The following is an 18458-nucleotide window of genomic DNA, read 5'->3' as shown; positions in this document are numbered from 1 at the left end:
CTGGTCTGAAAAGAAAGTCGGAGCAGTACTCCAAGAAGGGAATCACTTCACAAACGTGTATTGATCTGCGATCCTACACAGTGTTTGGAGAGAAAAGATAGAGTGGAGAGCTAATGAGTGTTTAAAAAGGATGGAGGGAGGGAGGGAGGGAGGGAGGGAGGGAGAGTCATGCGGACGCCAATGAGATGATGAACAAAGATGACTCAACTGAATTTCAGTGGAACTAAGTGGATTCCCACTCAATAAGTTGATTCCATCTGCTCGTATTTATATTAGAAAAAGCAATTCGTCACTCTAACACATATTAAAGATCTGTTTGATTGCTGACAAAAAACAAACACTTTTTATCATCTATACACTCATAAGCCAACTCTCTCGCTTTCTCCCAGGGATCAACAGTGATTACAAGTCCAGCGGTGCAAGGCGAAGCAGTAAGATGGCCGCCGAAAAAGATCGATTTCTCTTTTAACCAACTTAATTTAATGCGGGCTATTTAAACTGGCAGGGCAGGGAGAAATTAGATTGTATTTGCTGGCTATAGATTTTTTGCCTTGCCAGAGGAGCCAGAGCAAAAGGGGGGGGGGGGGGGGGGGGGGGAGTTACAAGTCCTTACACCCATTTCGACTCTCCGCACACGAAGCCGAGTAATCAGAAAGCATTATCTCCTATTGATTATTCCATATTTTCCCAGATCATGTTGTTTTCATCTCTACTAAAAGTCTTAACTGGTTATTGATACTCACTAACTGAGGTGATGACGGCTGAAGGAATGCTCTCCGCATAGCGTCCGTCACGCTTCTCAATGTCAGGTGATGATGACAGGAAATGGATCATCTCCTTTATCTGAGGTGAACGTGTTCCTGGAGAAAGCGGGCAGAACAATACAGATTTTCTTCACCTCTTCCACGTTTGGGTGAAAATGCGCCAAAAGGTGATTGATTTCATGTCGTGCACCTCAATTGGTATGAGTGGTCCAGTGTTTCAAATGTGGAAGACAGTCCATGTCGGAAGCCTTCAACCATGCTCCGACGACATTTGGGAGGAGAATTAAAGGCACAGTTGAGAGGTCGTGCTGGAGCTCTCCTCCTCCTCCCCCCACTGGAGCTGGGCTGCAGGTCAAAGGAAAGAGAGAGTGAGATTGAATTGATCCCAGGTGGTCTGATCACTACTTCCATTTGGCTGTCTATCTCAACAGGATGCCACCGTTGCAGTCCAGTAGATAACACAGCAGCATCCGCACACAAAAAAGCCAACAATATCTATAGCAGAAAGACAAAAATAGTCATGCTGAGTGGCACCATGCAGAGCTGATACCATCTGGTGGAAAAGGACCATCAGGTGAATTTCATTGTCATGAATATTTTCACGGTACACGCACGAGACATTGCCGGCGTGCTTATTAAATAGGTCAATAATGCTGATCATGCCAAAAAACGACCACGCCGTGCAGGTACGTCGTCGGTCCGACCGCATCCAGCGATTGTATCCAAAGTCAGCAAAAGTTTGTGTGAGCATTTTTTTTTCCAAACACTCAAAGCCTGCGCCATCAATCAGGAGAGCGGCAAGAGTGAGAGACAAACAGCGAGATCTATGGCAGCAGATGCTCCGAGTGCTCGGCGCTAATCTCGCTTTCCTTCCCAAAACGCCGACAACCCTTCAAGGTGAGTCATATTTCAGCTATACCTTGGTCATTTAACAAGAGGACCGATCCTTCACCGACGCCGTCAATGCTCGAGTGTCCATTACAAAGATGAGGTGCTAAGGTGTCTGACCCCTGTTCTCTAATGAGCTGTGTCGCCATTAAATATGTCCCTTCTGCCCTGCTCTGGCCTCAAATAAAAATCCTGATTCACACAGCATGTAAGTTATGGGTGTTGTGTTTTTGACACAAAAGTGGCCGGATCACAACATGTAAAAAGAAGATTCAACATTCAGGTTCCACCTTTCACCATTTACGCATAGCGCTGGAATCTGAAGCACTGAGTCCGAAAATTCAGTCTGTGCTCAAATATGACCCTTTTCACAATGGTAGATTGAGATTCAAGCCACGCTTGTGGTTCATAGTGTGAAACACACAGTCTCAAAGGGATCCCATGCAGAAATGAAACACAAAAATGCATCTCCTTTCATTCAGAACTAATTGCACTGTTTGCTAATGCGGATTAATGGAATGGCGAGAGCAAGTTAAAAAGGGAGAAATGGAAATGGCTAGAAGAAAGAAAGTGCAGCAAAACTTTGACAAAATAGATTTCTGGGAGAGGTCGCCTTGCTTCTGGAACAGTGGTCCATACACACATTTTGTGAGCCGTAATCAAGAAGAATGATATCGCCGCCGCCGCCTTCCACAAATCTGGTGAGTCTATGACATTTCTATGTCCAGAGTTGAGGGCTCGGAAAGAAAAATGAGTTCCTTTTCTACTGCAGTTGTTTACGCGTTACGATTGGCTTTCATCAACGACTATACCAACAGATTCGGAAGTGTAGGCTGTTGCAGTCTTGCATAATGTCTGCAAATACAAACTCTATTCCTTCTGATGAAATGAGCTTCCCAATTTGCCATGCTGTGCCAGCTCCAAAATAAATGTCTGACACAATTTCCATCAACTTGTGACCCGAATCAATTAACATTCAGGCCAAGATTAATTTTCAGCACGAGGCTTCCATGATAAATTGAGGCAGGTAGGATCACAGCCAAGCCATCCTGTCAATCATATGCTAAAATATGTGCTGAGGTAGAGCACTCGTTATTTTTTTCCCCCTTGGGTCTTGTCCTAGGGGAGAGATCAGAGACGGGGAGAATTACACATGTCAGCACCCTATCAACTGCCAGGAAGAGGTGAACCTGATTATATCTTATAGGGCACTCCAGGTCAGGACAGAGTTCACCATTGCATCTGGACCTTCTACTCAAGTGTTTAGCCCAGCAATGTGGACTGCTGGCATACAGATAGATCATCTTAAAGAAAGACTTTTACATTCTTGTTGCCATAGACAAGCTTTTCCTACCTATCCTTTGGTGTCCCTCAAGGCCCTATTCCAGGTCCCCATTTGATATTCTGTCTGGGCTTGGTTATGCTTGATTGGTTGAACACAGACACAGGCTGCTGCTGCTGCCGCCGCCACCATCCAGACCAAGAGAAAAACAAGAAAATGGATGGATGAACAGATGAATCTTATGATCATCACCTTTTTTATTCCAATAGCAATGATTTAAAACAAACTGCCAATCAAATCTCATTCAATAGCAGTCCAAACTGCATTTGATTGATGGCGTATGTATGTCACCAGTCATTCTATACCTAATGATCGCTTGCGATATCAAAAGCTCAGCACTGCTGGCATCTTGATTTCAATTCTGTCCCATCTCCTGAGCATGTACTGTATTTACCAGTTCCATTTCTTTTGGTTTGACCCAACAGGAGGGGCTTAAATAAAGAGGAGACTTTTCAAACTGAAAAGCAAATATATGCTTCAACGTGCGCGAAAATACGTTTAGCACAGGATCTGGGGGAAGGGGATTAGTAAGAGAGACAAGAGTATCATGTGTGAAATCTCACTCGCGCTTTGATTGTTCCCACAGAGAGAGGAGCAGACATCCAATCCATCTTGTCATTTCTTTTCCTTGTATGAAAATTAGAAATAAGGTTCAACTTCAAATCTCAGGTTTCGTTTCTCCTTCAGGCACCTTGAAAATAATCCCATCTCAGATCTGTTCGTCATAGCGACAGAAATTGTGCATCCGGGAGGGCCCGCTAACTTTTCCGAATGTTACGTTGCAAGTTCAAATCAAATTTACAATGGGGACAGCCTGGCTGGTAGGAATGAATTGACTTTTCTATGGGGAAAAGATAAGTTGGCTGCATCACGTAACAGCTTCCTTCTCGTTCTTCCAAGCTCTGGATTTTCCCACAGCCTTTTGGAGAGCTGTGTTGTGAGTGAGGTTGTAAAGCCCCGCTGATCAAGCTTGCCAATAGTTTGTGATCAATCCATGTCATCCAGCCTATTATTCGTTCAAGCACCATCGCCAGGAGGATTTGATTGCACTGCTCTCTCAAACTCGAGCAGTCTTCATGGGATTTAAGCTTGCAGCACCTGGCGCTCAGCGTTTGACACGCATACGCGAGTCAAACGTTTACCTCGCAGTCTCTCTCTCTCTCTCTCTCTGCTGCGTCAAATCTTTCTCCCTCAACAAGTTTAGTGCTTACTAGTCAGAAATACGAGTTGTTTTAGAACATTAAAAGTCAGACTTACCAAGGATTGTTTTGCAGCCAATGCACTGAGGGGAAGGAAGGGAAGGGAAGGGAAAAAAGAAAAAAAGAAAAGCCAACCCTCACACAGGTGTGGGCCGAGCTGCAAATTGCCTCTTTGCTTCAATTGGCCCCTTTTTCAAGAATACTGGGATGTTTCTTCTTTGAGTGCAAATGACTTTCCCAGTGATGACCGAGCAGGACTGAAATGGCAACTAACTCGGTACATCTCTGCAGAGTTAATCAAGCAAGTTGATCAACCAATCCGAGGACAACATTTTAAAATCACACTTTGCGAGTTGAAATCAACTCCCCGAAGCCTGAAATTTGAACTGCAATTTTTGTTTTGCATTTGTTTCATGAAAAGTAGGTCATGATGGAATCCAAAGACTACATGTTAACAAATTCAGAATGTGACAGAATAAACCTCTTAACTACTAGCAGCATGTCTTGCACCAGTCATTATTTTGGTGATATATTAAAGATTTTCCGTATCACCCTATCCCTACGAATGGATTGTTTTCCATTCAAGCTTTTTGCCTTTGCTTTGAGCCCATGTGACAGCTCATTTTATACAGACCGGCAAATATACGTACCATTTGTTTTTTTCCCCCCCCCCCCCCACACTAATGAGCAGCAGCTCATCAGATCGCCACCATGTTCTGTCTTCATATTTCAGGTCATTAGCCCTCTCTTTCCTTCCCATAACCATGAGACAGAGAGTTGCTTACAGTAGAGCGGGATCATTATTATGCCGTGAAAAAATATATGACGAAATCAAATCATTCCAGAAAGGATCATTACTGTGCATTTAACAGAAGTATCCTTCTATAGATTTGTTTTGAAACTTTTGAAATGCAAGAAAAACCAAATGTGAAGAAGAATGTTGTCTGTAATAATTCCATGTCCACTATCCGTAATGAGTGTGTGGCTATGTTTGTGCGCGCACATACGCACACGTGCATGTAGATGAGTTTTCCCAGTGCCGGAGGAGGAACGGGCTGCGGTTGGCTGACCTGCTCGCCGACCGCTCTGTGGAAAAGAACAACTTTTTAAATTACCCATACATCACTGTCACGGCAGCACAGACGAGGGTGACAGTGCTGTGATCACAAGCGTGCACGCACACACAAAGCTCTCCTCACTTAACAAACTCCATGGCAGGCTTCTATGAGTGACACAAATGTAAACAATTAAAATTTGAAGACTCTTTTGAAGCTCCAATGTGACTATAGCATAGCCCTCACCAGCTGCCATGACTTTTTCCTTTCCTGCCATTTATTTCCTCATCTCCTCCTCCTAGCCCGTCCGTCCCCGTTTCTCCTCATCTAACAAGATGAATCTTAATTGCTGCTAATTAAACTGCTCATGGATTACAAAGTGGGAGAAGCATATGTTTGTGTTAAAACCCTGAGCCGTCAAGGGTGATGATTCTCAGCACGCCACGTCGTTACTTCTCTGGTTTGTCTGCTCAGTCAAATTACAATCTGTGGATTTTTGAGCAAGCATGTCAAACACACATTGTTGCAGATACGCTACATACTGTCCATAACGAGCAGCGCGTGCATTTTACCAGAGCAGATTGTCTGCTTCGGTGTATTTGACCAGAGCAGATTGTCTGCTTCGGTGTTTGCCATGTGATAACAAGAAATGTGCAGCAGAGGAAGTATGATGTAATGAGGCTTACACACATACATTCAACTGGCTCCACCAAATCCTAACGAGGACAAGCGCTATTGAAAATTGATAGGTGGGATTCACCTTGTCAGGAAATCCAACTCAAGAGCTTTTTTTTTTTTTTTTTGGTACATTTAACAAATGTTCTTCCTAATATTTTATTTTGGGCTAACCGGGTGCAAATACACTCTAAATTGATCATCACTGTTTGCAAATCCAAATCAATGTAAATCATTGAGAGGCCAATGGAGTATTGGTACAACCTGCTGGTAATGCAGAGTAGTGTCATTCTAATTCTTTCACTGCAATTGCTACAAACAGGTTACAGGCCATTTCAAATGTGCAAGTCCATGAAAAGTTGATCAACAGGTAGATGGAATGGTGTACCTCACTGGCAGTGCTTGAAATTCTCATTCTTCACCAAATGATTGATAACAATTGCACGACACGCTTGCTTCCTTGCGAGGTGGGCGGCAGCAGCCATGTTGGTGCATGTGCGCTTGCCAAAATGCACTTCTTAGTTCCGCATTATTTAGAACCAGCAATTCATTTCATTAACATATTCAAAAATGGCAAAGATGGCAGCAACACATTTTTATCATAGGTGCACTGTACTCACAATATTTCCACAAGTTTAAATAGGAGATCATTTTAAATGGACGTTTGAATTGCTTGTATGCAAACAACTCATCCAGAAGTCTTCAGCAATCCTGAATTGACCCTAAAAGATATATGATCCTCTTTATATTGGAACAAGTGAAATTTAAAAAAAGAAAAATGAAAAACAATAAAGAAGGGGGGGGGGGGTGGATAGTCCCTGAAGATAATGCTTCAGGTTGAGAGAGGATTTGATGGTGCCTATGATAAGCCATGATTTCACTCTTCAGCCATGTACTGGAATCGTGGACCTTTAAAACATAGGGTTGTATATGAATAGCTCTCTTTATGAGTCGATAAGATAAGATTTTCAAAGTGTCGTAAATGCGGATGAAGTCTGATGTTATCTGCAGATTAAGTCTGATGTTATCTTAAAGACGTTTGCATGAGGTTGCATTTAAGCATGACTCGGGCGTCATCCATTGAATTTGGACACTCGAGTTAAAGCGAGGGCTGGATCAGTGTTCAGCCACTTTTCAGGAAACAATGTGCAGGCCTAACATCATCATGCATTTGCTGTGCACGGTTGTCTTCGGACTGATTGTCGGCACCCCTTCTGGCGCAGCCCCGCTAGGGGTTTTTCTTTCCGGGCTGCAGTCTCCCCTCAGTGGATCAAGCAGGAACAAGCTACTACTCATCTCTTTCGATGGCTTCCGCTGGGATTACGACCGAGACGTGGACACTCCGAATCTGGATCAAATGGCCAAGGATGGCGTAAGAGCAGAGTATGTCACACCACCGTTTCTCACCATCACCAGCCCCACACACTTCACCCTGCTTACAGGTACGTCGAAAAGATCTTTTTGTATATTGATTGAAATGGGCAGTGTTTCATAAAAACACATTTGACTTTTCTATATTTGTTCAACAGTTATCCATTTGTCCTCAGACTGTTTTTTTCTCGACAGGTCGTTATATCGAAAATCATGGAGTGATCCACAACATGTGGTTCAACACGACCACTCAGGAGAAGAAGCAGTACTACATGACACAGTTTGTTGATTCCTATTGGGACAATGGTAGCTTGCCCATCTGGATAACAGCACAGAGACAGGTGCATTGCGGCTCACTTGCAGGCATGTTTGCGTTCACAGGCGGGGCTAGAGGGGGCTCTGCAGGGGCACTGTAGGAAGGAATATACGTATGTTGATTCTTTGCCAGCCTTTTCTGAAGAATGTTTTTGCTTTGTAATAACAAAAGGAAAATGATCTACGGTATGTAATGTTTGACTTGATCTTTTAATCCTCGTCCAGGGACTGAAAGCTGGCTCATTCCATTTTCCCGGCACAGCTGCAACGTACAAAGGAGAACTTGTGAAGGTGAAAGAAGTGGAACCTCGTTTCTATGACTATTCAAACGAGACCGAATGGAGGCAGAACATCGACAAGGTGATCGGAGAGTGGTTCCACCAACAGGATCTGGACTTTGTCTCTTTGTATTTTGGGGAACCAGACAAGGTTGGCCACAAATATGGACCGAATTCCCCAGAACGGAAGGAAATGGTCCAACAAGTGGATCGTACTGTGGGCTACATCCGGGACAAGATCCAGCAGCACGGTTTAACCGAGCGACTCAACATCATCATTACTGCTGATCACGGGATGACCACAGTCTTGCGGGGTGAGCAAGTTCAGGAGATCATCCTGTCCAAGATCCCGGGCTTTAGCTTCAGAGATATCAAATTCCATCTTGTGGATTATGGCCCTGCTGGAATGTTGCTTCCTAAAGAAGGGAAGCTGGAGAAGGTTTACCAGGCTCTAAAGGGAGGTCACCCTCGTCTTCACGTGTATAAGAAAGAGGAAATGCCAGAAAGGTTGCATTACAGTAATCACCCTCGACTACTTCCCATCATCCTTTTTGCCGATCCTGGATATGTCATCAATGGGGTGAGAAACGTTTCTCAAGTTGCCATCTTTGTCTGCATAGCTGGATTTGGATAGCTTGACAATGGATCGATAACACATCGAATGAATGAATGGCTTTGAGTCATCATGAAGCGCCATCATCCAATCGTGTTCGTGTCTTCAACCTTCTTTTTTTGTTTTCCCAAATGTAGCTTTTTCCTGTGCAGTTTCACAAAGGAGAGCACGGCTTTGACAATCAAGTTCTGGACATGAAGCCTTTCTTTAGGGCAGTGGGGCCTGATTTCAAGGACAACCTGGTGGTTGGACCCTTCGAGACGGTCAATGTGTACCCACTCATGTGTCATCTGCTGGGAATAAAGCCAGAGGTCAATGATGGGCATCTAATGAATACCAAGCCTATGCTGAAAAAGACAGAAGAGCACAACGGTAAGTTAGCAAAGACACACCACAAGAAATAGGGAGTGAGAGGATCAGCTTGAGAAAGCAAATGGGCTGTGTTCACGCCCACAACGGCGCAGAAACATAACATTTCAATTGCGCCAAAATGCACGCGTCTGTGAGAATACCATAGCGTAGTCTGAAGCGACCTGGCACCGTTGCTTTTTACGCCATCGTTATTTTTATATCTCGACATTCTTTTTATTTGACGTACTCATTTCCAACGTGGGAATCCCCAAAAGCACACATTGACCAAATCAAATCAAAAGTAGATAGGTTAATGTCCCACCATATTTCATGCATTATTTCATTTGATTTCAATCTGTTTCGTAATGCTGCTGGAATAATGTATGTTTCAAATAAATGGAAAAATAGTTGTGGGAGGCGTAAAATATGATTGTGAATGCTTGTATCTCCCACATTGACACAATTATAGTGACACGGACGCTGAAATGTTGTCAGCTCAACTCTTATCAAGCAGCCTGTGTGTTGAGATAAGAGGCTTTCTGTGTGCTAATCGAGAACTTTCAAGTGATTCATAAGCTTCTAAAATGTGTCGTTTTCTGCCTGCCTGCAGGTCAAAAACGCACTACTTGGTCACAAATTGTCACTGGCTTATCAGCGGCCACTGGGTTTCTGGCATTGGTGTTTGTCGCAGTTACCTCCCGCACCTTGTATAAAAGGAACTCGGCAAGAAAGAGGTGAGTGACGTAAACGGTAATAATATGAAAAGCAACTTTTTTTTAATATATTTTGTAAAATTGATACCGGCCTTCTTTCAGTTCCAAACAGAGGATGGCTGCTGATGAGGAGGAAGACAGCAAGCAAACGAGTTTTTGATGAAGCGCATGTACATCTGTGTTTTCCTTGATTTTACTTTTGTACATTTTTTGCATTGCATGAATTGCACAGATTTGTTTTTTTGCATGCGTCCAAGATGTGTTTCCTGCACATGAATGTCACGGCGGCGGGATTATAGTTTGTAGATTTGGCAGTGATTTAGTGATTGCAATGACTTGTTGGCAAGATTTACCACTTAGCTATCATGTCTTACCTCGATAAAGCTTATCAAGCACATAAAAAAAATCAGGCCTCCTATCGCTTCATTAAGATCACAAAGTCCATTCTTTATTGAGTCCACGACGTGTGAAAGGTGTTTATATTTTAGTGACCATTTTGCTGTTTTATCTTTTCTATTGTGTTCCTAATCGCTCATTAAAGTAAACATGCAAAATTATATTTGATCTGAACATTTGGAACATTTTTTTTGTGTGTGTTCTGACATTTTGGGTAAAAATGTCCACATATATATATATATTGATGAAGAATGGGGCATCTTTGTGACTATTCTGTGTACCATTATGTTGGAAAAATGGACATGGGTGTTATTACCATGGTTTCATAAATGTATATGATGAAATATGAATGATTGTATCTGATTAGCTTTGGGGAACTCTGGTGCTTGTATTTGGTATTGCACTTTAGTCAATTGTCCAGTTGTTGCACATCTGTACAAGCTTAAAAAAAAGTCGCTATATTCTTAAGAAGAAAACACAAAAATGGTGTCTCTTATTTCATAACCGTACCTCCTTAGCACATCCATCACAGGTTAAAGGTCCATCGCTATCTCCAATTATCAGTCAGTCAGTCATATAGTGAAGTCAAATAAACCTGTCTGTCTGGTCTTAGTCCAAACTACTTTTCTCAAACGGAATGATAAGTGCTGTCCACTTGATGTGGCAGACTAAATATTTAGCAAGCCGAGATTTGTAGGATCAAAATGTCAAATGTAGTCAGATTGTCCGTCTGCTTTGTCTTCTGCTGTGTTTTTTGCCCACCTTGCACTTCAGCCCCAGTGCGGCGGGACTCGCTTTCGGGTGGGAAGAAGCTGCTGCTCATCTCCTTCGATGGCTTCCGCTGGGATTATGACAGAGACGTTGAAACTCCTAAACTGGATCAAATGGCCAAAGATGGCGTCAAGGCGCTTTATGTCACGCCACCTTTCCTTACTATCACGAGCCCTGCTCACTTCTCGCTTCTTACAGGTAGTCATTATTTACGGTGTTTCTTTGGATTCATTCTTTTCATGATGCAGTAAGGTCATAGAAAGAAAAGGCAGAAAACAAAATGATTCGTTATAGAATGGCTTATCAAATTAATTGACAGTTATTTCAATAATCGAGTGATCTTGATGAGATTTGTTTTTTACCTTCTGAAAATCAATCAATCATTCAAATACTCCTATGTCAACTTCTTAACAGTAAATTCTTTTTTGTAGTCAGTCATTCCAAACTTCCTTGTGAGCTTGAACACGGAAAGCGGTCCATTATTATGATGCCGCTTGTTATTTTGTTTGTCTTTAACCTACTCAGGAAATTACGTGGAGAACCACGGAGTCATCCACAACATTTGGTTCAACACGAGCACTCAGGAGAAGAAGCAATACCACGCAGCTCAGTTTGTTGATTCTTACTGGGACAATGGCAGCTTACCCATCTGGATAACAGCACAGAGACAGGTTTAATCTGATATTTCTTTCTCTCTTTCTTTGCATGTCTGGAGATTTGCATGTTTCTCATACTAATCCCACCCTGTGTTGTTTTCTTTTTTTGCGCTAGATACAATGAAAGTACTTTTGGGTGAATTCCAGCTCTGCCAGCTTTCCTGTTGTTCTTGCAAATGAGCTGTTTGAATATTCAGACTTTTTTTTTTCATTCAATCTTCTGCAAATACTGATTAATTCACTTCTGCTTATCCAAGGTTGTTTCTTGTGTCACTCAAGTATTTTTGATGTTTCTGTCATCAAATGTTGCCCTTTTTTGAGCCCGTCCCTGCGTTTCGTTTTGTTGCAGGGACTAAAAACGGGCTCTCTGCATTTCCCCGGCACGGCCGCAAGCTACAAAGGACAACGTGTCAACGTGAGGCAAATCGAGCCCGCTATCTATGACCACGGAAACGAAACCGAATGGAGGCTAAATATCGACAAAGTGATTGGAGACTGGTTCCGCCGGCAAGATCTGGACTTTGTCTCCTTGTATTTTGGGGAGCCAGATTTGGTCGGACACAAATTTGGACCAGAGTCACCGGAACTTCGGGAGACGGTGCAGCAAGTGGATCGTACCGTGGGCTACATCCGGGATAAGATCCACCAGCACGGTCTAACGGAGCGACTCAACGTTATCATCACGGCTGACCACGGCATGGCCAACATCCTGCCAGATAAACAAATCCAGAGGATCGTCTTGTCGAAGATCCCGGGCTTCAGCTTCCAGGATATCCAATTCCAACTCCTGGATTACGGTCCTGGGGGTATGCTGCTTCCCAAAAAAGGTCGATTAGAGACAGTCTATCGGGCTCTGAAAGGAGGCCACCCTCATCTTCATGTATATAAAAAGGAAGAAGTGCCGGCTAGACTGCATTACGGCTCACATCCGCGACTCCTTCCCATCTTCCTCATGTCTGACCCCGGTTATGTCATAAGTGGGGTAAGGAACAACACATCTACTCCAGTTTTTCTTTTTTTTTTTGTGGATCAACTAAATGTCCATCATGATCATGTTTCTGATTCAACTTTTCATTTTTGTGTCCCTCCAGTTCTTACCAGTGCAGTTCAACAAAGGAGATCATGGTTTTGATAATGAAGCCATGGATATGAAAGCCTTTTTCAGGGCCGTGGGGCCTGATTTTCAAAAAAACCTGGTTGTCCGTCCCTTTGACCTGGTTAACGTGTACCCACTCATGTGCCATCTGCTCGGAATTCAACCGGAGCGCAACGATGGACACTTGGACAAAACCAAACATATGTTGATCTCCAATGACAACACAGGAAGTGGTAGGTTATCAAGAATAGACATACGTAATAGTAATGCTGTCTTTCTGCTGTTGATGTTAAGCTTTTCTCACCTTATAGCTGACACCCAAATGGAGGTGCTGATTGGCTTGGCATCGGCGATTGGGCTACTCGCCCTTGTGTTTATCGTCATGATTTCCTACAACATGTGCAAAAGGACCTGAAGCCTGAAATGTTCTGGACGTACTATGTCACTTTTAGACATAGCACAAAAGCACTTACATGTAAAATATCAAATAAAGGGTCATGATTCAATGTCAAGCCAGTTCCTCCCTCTTATGGTGGAGCTAGATTTTTTTTCCCCTCAAGAGGCCCAATGATATTGCTGCGAGGTCTGCAAGATAACATTTAATACTGAGGTTACCAAACACCTCTTATGGTCAAGAAATGTTGTCCATAAAATGATTGCGACATTTCTGAGCAAAAGTGTGCATGACTAGAAGTCCTGTTTTGCATCATAAAACACACCAGTCAGTCCTCTTACTGGCATTGACAATTAACAACGTGAAAGGATTGTTTTGTTTTTTTCAAGACACCAGATGGATTCAAATACATATACCACCCCAGTGGTCATTTTAGAAGGCCTCTCGTCTCCACAGTGACCAAAAACAGAAGAAAAAAAAGAGGCCCTCACACAGCTGGTTCCTGGCAACCAAGAGGGAGGGGTGGAAGGAAAAAAAAAAACTGTGAATGAACACTCAGAGTTACACACAGGACAGAGCTCGGCTGAGGGGGAGTAAGAGCAGCAGTGAAAGCCGCACTTTGGGGAGAAGTGGAGGAGTTAAAAGGGGGAGAGGCTTGAGAGAAACAAGAGAAGAGAAGAGAAGAGGCACAACAAGTACAAGGAACTTGAACACAACTCTGGACCAAATGTTCTCGCAGAAAACACTAGCGACCGAAAAGCACTCTTGCAGACATCCGGCAAGTAGTCTTGATTGAAATTTGAGCGAATTCGATCAACGACTGGAGGAAAAAAAGAGGCGCTGAAGAAGAGGTCTGCAAAACATTTGAGGATCAAATTGGACTGAAGTAAGTATGCAATTCCTAACTTGCTGTTTACCAAATGCACTGCATGTACGGTTCTCTCATCTTATCACAAGTCAAATTGGCTTCGTGTACATGTCGGTGTTGGTGGCAACGTTTTTTTCTTCATTCGCATTAAATGGTACACATATCATATTCAGCATGCGAGGGGCACAGAGGTCACACAGTCTTCTCACTACATTTAGCAGGTGCTTCACAGCTGGAAAGACAGCCAAGGCTCCAAACCACACTAAATCCATTTCTGTATCTATAAATATTGCTCCATCCGTTTTGATTGAGGCAAAGGAGTAGGTCGGACTGAAAAGTGGCACATTGATGTCATTGACATATATTGTCAAAATGAAGCCGTGTAGTTTCATTGAAAAATATACCGTTTTAAGATGAAATCATATCTTCAATATTGACAACTAAGAGTGAAAAGACAAAATATACAAATGTACAAAATATAAATCGGGGGGAATAAAGTTGGATATTGTCAAACATATTTTGAGATTTAGCAATGCACAGGAGCTCCTCCTCCACTTTTACTTACTTCCAAATGTCCAAACGACTTGATGTGTTTGTTGAATCGGATCATTTTCCGTCATGGAGGCAGGAGTACGTTTGATTGACACGTATGGCAGCCAATGGGATTCCGCCTTTGCAAAATCGCTCCGAGTGTTTTCGTCATGAAAATGATGCCATCAAGTGCACGTAGGTGCTGGATGACGACAAGCATTCGTAACACACACAAATGTCCCAAACGTCACTCGAGCATAGTTCCACGTGAAGCTGAAACTCCAATGAGCACGTTAACTACTGCACAGTGCATGCAACATGTCCGTTTGACAGACATTCCCTCCCTCGCTCCCGTAGTGTTTTGCAAACGTGCAGAAGCGGGTGCAGAGCACATGAAGTACTTGCGAGGACTAGCACAGTGAGGATGTTGAATGTCATTTTTGCTGTTTGATTGATCTGAAAAGTGACTCATTTGTTGAGCTTGATTTGGAGATGTAGCCAAAGTTGGTGCACATTTCTATTGATATGATCACTGTCATTGTTAACTTAACATATTAACTTGAACGTTCTGTCACCGAAAATGATATGCAAAATAGATCTTGCTCTGTGGTAGAAGAGCTGCATTTTAGCAATCCACACACACACACACACACACACACAGCCGCTCCAGTGATAATGACAGGCATTTATCTTGCCCTAGCAGGCTTGAAATAGACCATCCGGTTTATAGCTCCAAATGCACACCCACCGTTAGGGTTAGTTTTCTTTTCTGTGGCTTCTCATACAGTCTTGATAAACAGGTTTAGGTGGCAAATATGAATAAGTGAGCAGTCTTTATCAAAAGGGTAAAAGGCAAATGTTCTTTTCAGGCTTGGAAGATCATTTCAGAGGAGGATATAATTGTAACGTAGTTAGACCGTGAGTGGTTAAGGGTGGAGTCGTCCATGAAAATAAAATGTTGCTTTTAGAGCCACTAACTAACCCTTACTGTTTCTTTTCCATTTCACTTTAGCCAGCAAAGTGCGATCTTCCCCATCCCAAAAGAGCATTTTGAGCAGATCTCCTCTGTGGGTACAAGGATGGCTCTGGAGGATGGAGACATCATGAAGGTGCTTGAGAAGCTTCAGCATCTGTCAGAAGCCACTTCACTTGAAATTGGAGGCTTCTGCGTGATCCTCCTCTTTGTCAGTAAGTCAACTTGAAGTGTGACTGACTGCATGTATTCTATGACTTCTGGGTGTCCTTAATATTGTGGCTTTTCTCTTTTCCCAGTCACGTTCGTTAGCTTGATGATGGTCCCTTGCCTTCAGTGCTGCTGTTGTGCCGAGTCAAATTATCAAACCTCCAGGGTGGAACCGCACCAGGCCATTTGAAGATCAAAAAAAGGACAAATCCTTTCCCAAATTACCAACATGGAGCAAGGATTTTATATTCGTTCTTCTATTTTTGGAGATCTTTCGGGAATGCCATCACATATGCGTCATCAGAAATGATCAAGACTCAAATTCAATCCGAATATCCTTGATGTTATTCTGTGTTTTGTTGTATTATACTACAGTATTAAAGTGTACATGATGTCTCAATGCGAGAAATGTCATAACTGCTATACTTATTCTTGTACTATATTTTATAAGAGCATGTCAGAGAGCGCATGTTTTTTCCCGCTAATTTTCTATGAATAAACTATGATGAAAATCTAGGGTATTGTACTATTTGCTCTATATATATATATATTTATATAGATATTATATTCTATTGTCAATATGGATTCACTATAACACAGCCAAGTCATAGGTGGGGTTTATTATCACCTTCCTCTTTGTCTTAAAGAATGCTTCGTGTGGGGCTCGAACCATTGTCTCCCGATCACCGGCTAAAGTTATAAACCATTCTGCCATTTTTGGGGGGGTGAATCGGCTTTTCTTTTGGGAAGTGTAGTGTACATAGCGGACGACTGGTCGAAAAGGAAAAATGGACATGTTCATTTTACGCTGGGTTACATACATGTGAATGGGGGCACTGCCGTCTTGTGGTAGCTTGGCGTCATTACATGAACCGCTTCATAAACTATCGAGTCAAAAGCCTGGAAAAAAGAGGACGTCTGTTCACCCTAATTTAACACACACTTATGTGTCTGCACTCCATCGACGTTTTTGCCTCTTTATTTTAATAACTGAACATATTTAACATTTTATGAGCTGATCATGTTCAAGCCATCTCTTGTTCAAGTGCTTGTCTGTAAATGACCTTTAATTAAAATGGCTCCTTTAATCCCACGCAAATTCATAATCAACATTTTTCATGCTCTCTCTGTAAACAGCATCGAAGTTTTGCACTTCCACTGCTGTCAGTTGGTTTTTCCAATCTCCAGCTATTCCTGCAACAAAAAAGAAATACAATAAAAGTCATCCAATTCTTGATTGAAGGATTTAACAACACACCTTTCCTGAGAAATTGTGACTTTGTGGTGTCCATGATTTCATTGGGAACTGCAGAGTAGTTGGACATGTTATTCTTTTTCATGTTCTTGAACACACATCGCTCTGCTATCTTTTCAATCACATCATCGTCCAAGGTTTTCTCCAGGAACAGAGCGAGTCTGGCCACAGAGTCTTTAAGATCCTTCAATTGAACAAAAGTCAAATCACATCACATCTGGAAGTGTCACTTAACAATGGCTGTGAATTGTAGTTTTGTTTTTTACCTTTATCATTTCTTCATAGCAGATGTAAAATATTCGCTCTTTATATTCAAGCCAGCTCTTTACGTGATCGAGCCAAATATAACTGGAAAACAGATCGTGCAATTGAATTCATAACAAAAATACGATTCTATGATTATGCACGTTGCAGATGAATCACCTTCCCCTTTGAGGAACCTTTGGAGAAACTCGCTCTGTGGTCCAGGGTCAACCAGGAAGGAGGCCATGGAACAATAATGGAAGGATGATGTGAAAACATCTTTGGGGTTCCTCATGACATAAATGACCTAGAGTGAGGTCAAGATATCGGCCAATTTTTAATGTCATTAAAAAAAAAAAAAAGAAAGCACACTGGTAAACAAGAGTGACTTACCTTGGGCTTAACTTGAAAGAAGGATGGTGGCATCATATGGGGAAGGAAATGGGTGGTGAACATGCGTGGTGATGGCCTGTCATCAAGATTGAGGCTGCAAGTGCGAGCCTCCTCCAGCCAGGGTACACGATCCCAGTTGTGCAGGGTCTCCACTGAAGCAGGATCTCCACCGCTCATGATCAGGGGGATGATTTCTTGCATCCAAGTTGTACCTTAAGGACATTTGGGGAAATTCTTTGTATGTCCAAGAGACTGCGTGCATTTATTGACTCGTCTGTGGTTACCTGGTCATAATATAAATCAAAAGATTCAAAGTCTAACTGAGCACGCCTTTTTGCCGCGTGACGACTTCTTACGCTACCTGTGCAAACTAGTTGGGTGGGCGTCGTTCGTAATTTCGAAATACCTGTGTCGTAAATAAAGGTGTGCTGCAAGTCTGCCCTCTGCTGGACATACGAAGCAACGCAGCTTTAAGGTGCGCCACTTTTTACGTGACCTTCCCCGCGTGTTTTCGAGTTCACTCCCATTATTGAGCGTTTACTTTGAAAGATTTCTTGTCAATTTCGAGAGCTCATGCAAAACAGTCCCAACTTACCTGACTTGGGGTACGTCACAATGACAACGTCATCTGGACGGAACGTGAATGTCTCGAACCGCTTTAAACTCTGCGGAGGGTGTATAAGAGTGGGGAGCAATACCCCTTTGTACACCATGTACAGGTCTGCCTCGGTCATTGTGGAAAAGTGCACAAATTGCAAGAAGAAGAAGAAAATCTCAGCAGCTGCCGTTTTGGCCAGCCCGGAATCCGGGCCCCGGATTGACTTCTCTTGCAGACGCACGTCAAGGGGAGGCAACATTGCCTTAGCCACGCCCACCGCCTAAAAATCAATCAATAAAATAATTGTTTTGTTTACTCTAGCTGGTCAACACAGGTTGGCTCAGCTTTTATGCTCTCAAAACGTCTTCCCATGGTTTTGCTGTTGTGAACCAGTGAGCTAAAAATAAATCGATGGAAATCAAAGACGCGAGTTGTGTCGTGTGTCGTTTTCCGCTTATCAGCCAGTAGGTGGCAGAAATGACCAGGACCGGAAATGTTCATGCAGCATAC

General features: G+C 42.8%; 3 protein-coding genes and 1 long non-coding RNA gene across 6 annotated transcripts; 3 read left to right on the top strand and 1 right to left on the bottom strand.

Moving 5' to 3' along the window:
• Window positions 1–7000: 7000 nt before the first annotated feature.
• LOC119138734 (ectonucleotide pyrophosphatase/phosphodiesterase family member 7-like) lies at window positions 7001–9874 on the top strand. The gene is made up of 6 exons (XM_037279061.1): window positions 7001–7365; window positions 7490–7635; window positions 7835–8467; window positions 8638–8872; window positions 9462–9585; window positions 9667–9874. Exons 1-6 carry the CDS (start codon window positions 7068–7070, stop codon window positions 9722–9724), a joined length of 1494 nt encoding a protein of 497 aa, XP_037134956.1. The 5' UTR covers window positions 7001–7067; the 3' UTR covers window positions 9725–9874.
• Window positions 9875–10604: 730 nt separating this feature from the next.
• On the top strand, window positions 10605–12988 carry LOC119138625 (ectonucleotide pyrophosphatase/phosphodiesterase family member 7-like). The gene is made up of 5 exons (XM_037278889.1): window positions 10605–10929; window positions 11257–11402; window positions 11737–12369; window positions 12479–12716; window positions 12795–12988. The coding sequence occupies exons 1-5, from the start codon at window positions 10665–10667 to the stop codon at window positions 12896–12898; spliced, it is 1386 nt and encodes a 461-aa protein (XP_037134784.1). The 5' UTR covers window positions 10605–10664; the 3' UTR covers window positions 12899–12988.
• Window positions 12989–14530: 1542 nt separating this feature from the next.
• LOC119138742 lies at window positions 14531–15975 on the top strand. Of its 3 annotated transcripts, none has more exons than XR_005101189.1 (3): window positions 14531–14694; window positions 15289–15464; window positions 15549–15975. It is a non-coding gene; the product is annotated as an uncharacterized LOC119138742 (long non-coding RNA). The 3 variants fall into 3 exon arrangements; XR_005101191.1 differs by lacking the exon at window positions 14531–14694 and adding an exon at window positions 15014–15031; XR_005101190.1 differs by lacking the exon at window positions 14531–14694 and adding an exon at window positions 15068–15194.
• Window positions 15976–16237: 262 nt separating this feature from the next.
• On the bottom strand, window positions 16238–18299 carry LOC119138735 (sulfotransferase 2B1-like). The gene is made up of 6 exons (XM_037279062.1): window positions 17946–18299; window positions 17351–17562; window positions 17122–17264; window positions 16981–17062; window positions 16718–16898; window positions 16238–16653 (listed from the first exon to the last, which is right to left on the bottom strand). Exons 1-6 carry the CDS (start codon window positions 18205–18207, stop codon window positions 16544–16546), a joined length of 990 nt encoding a protein of 329 aa, XP_037134957.1. The 5' UTR covers window positions 18208–18299; the 3' UTR covers window positions 16238–16543.
• Window positions 18300–18458: the final 159 nt, after the last annotated feature.

The sequence above is a fragment of the Syngnathus acus genome, chromosome 19 (genome assembly GCF_901709675.1).
Source record: "Syngnathus acus chromosome 19, fSynAcu1.2, whole genome shotgun sequence".
Classification (NCBI taxonomy): Eukaryota; Metazoa; Chordata; class Actinopteri; order Syngnathiformes; family Syngnathidae; genus Syngnathus; species Syngnathus acus.
This window is presented reverse-complemented; position numbering and strand designations above follow the sequence as displayed.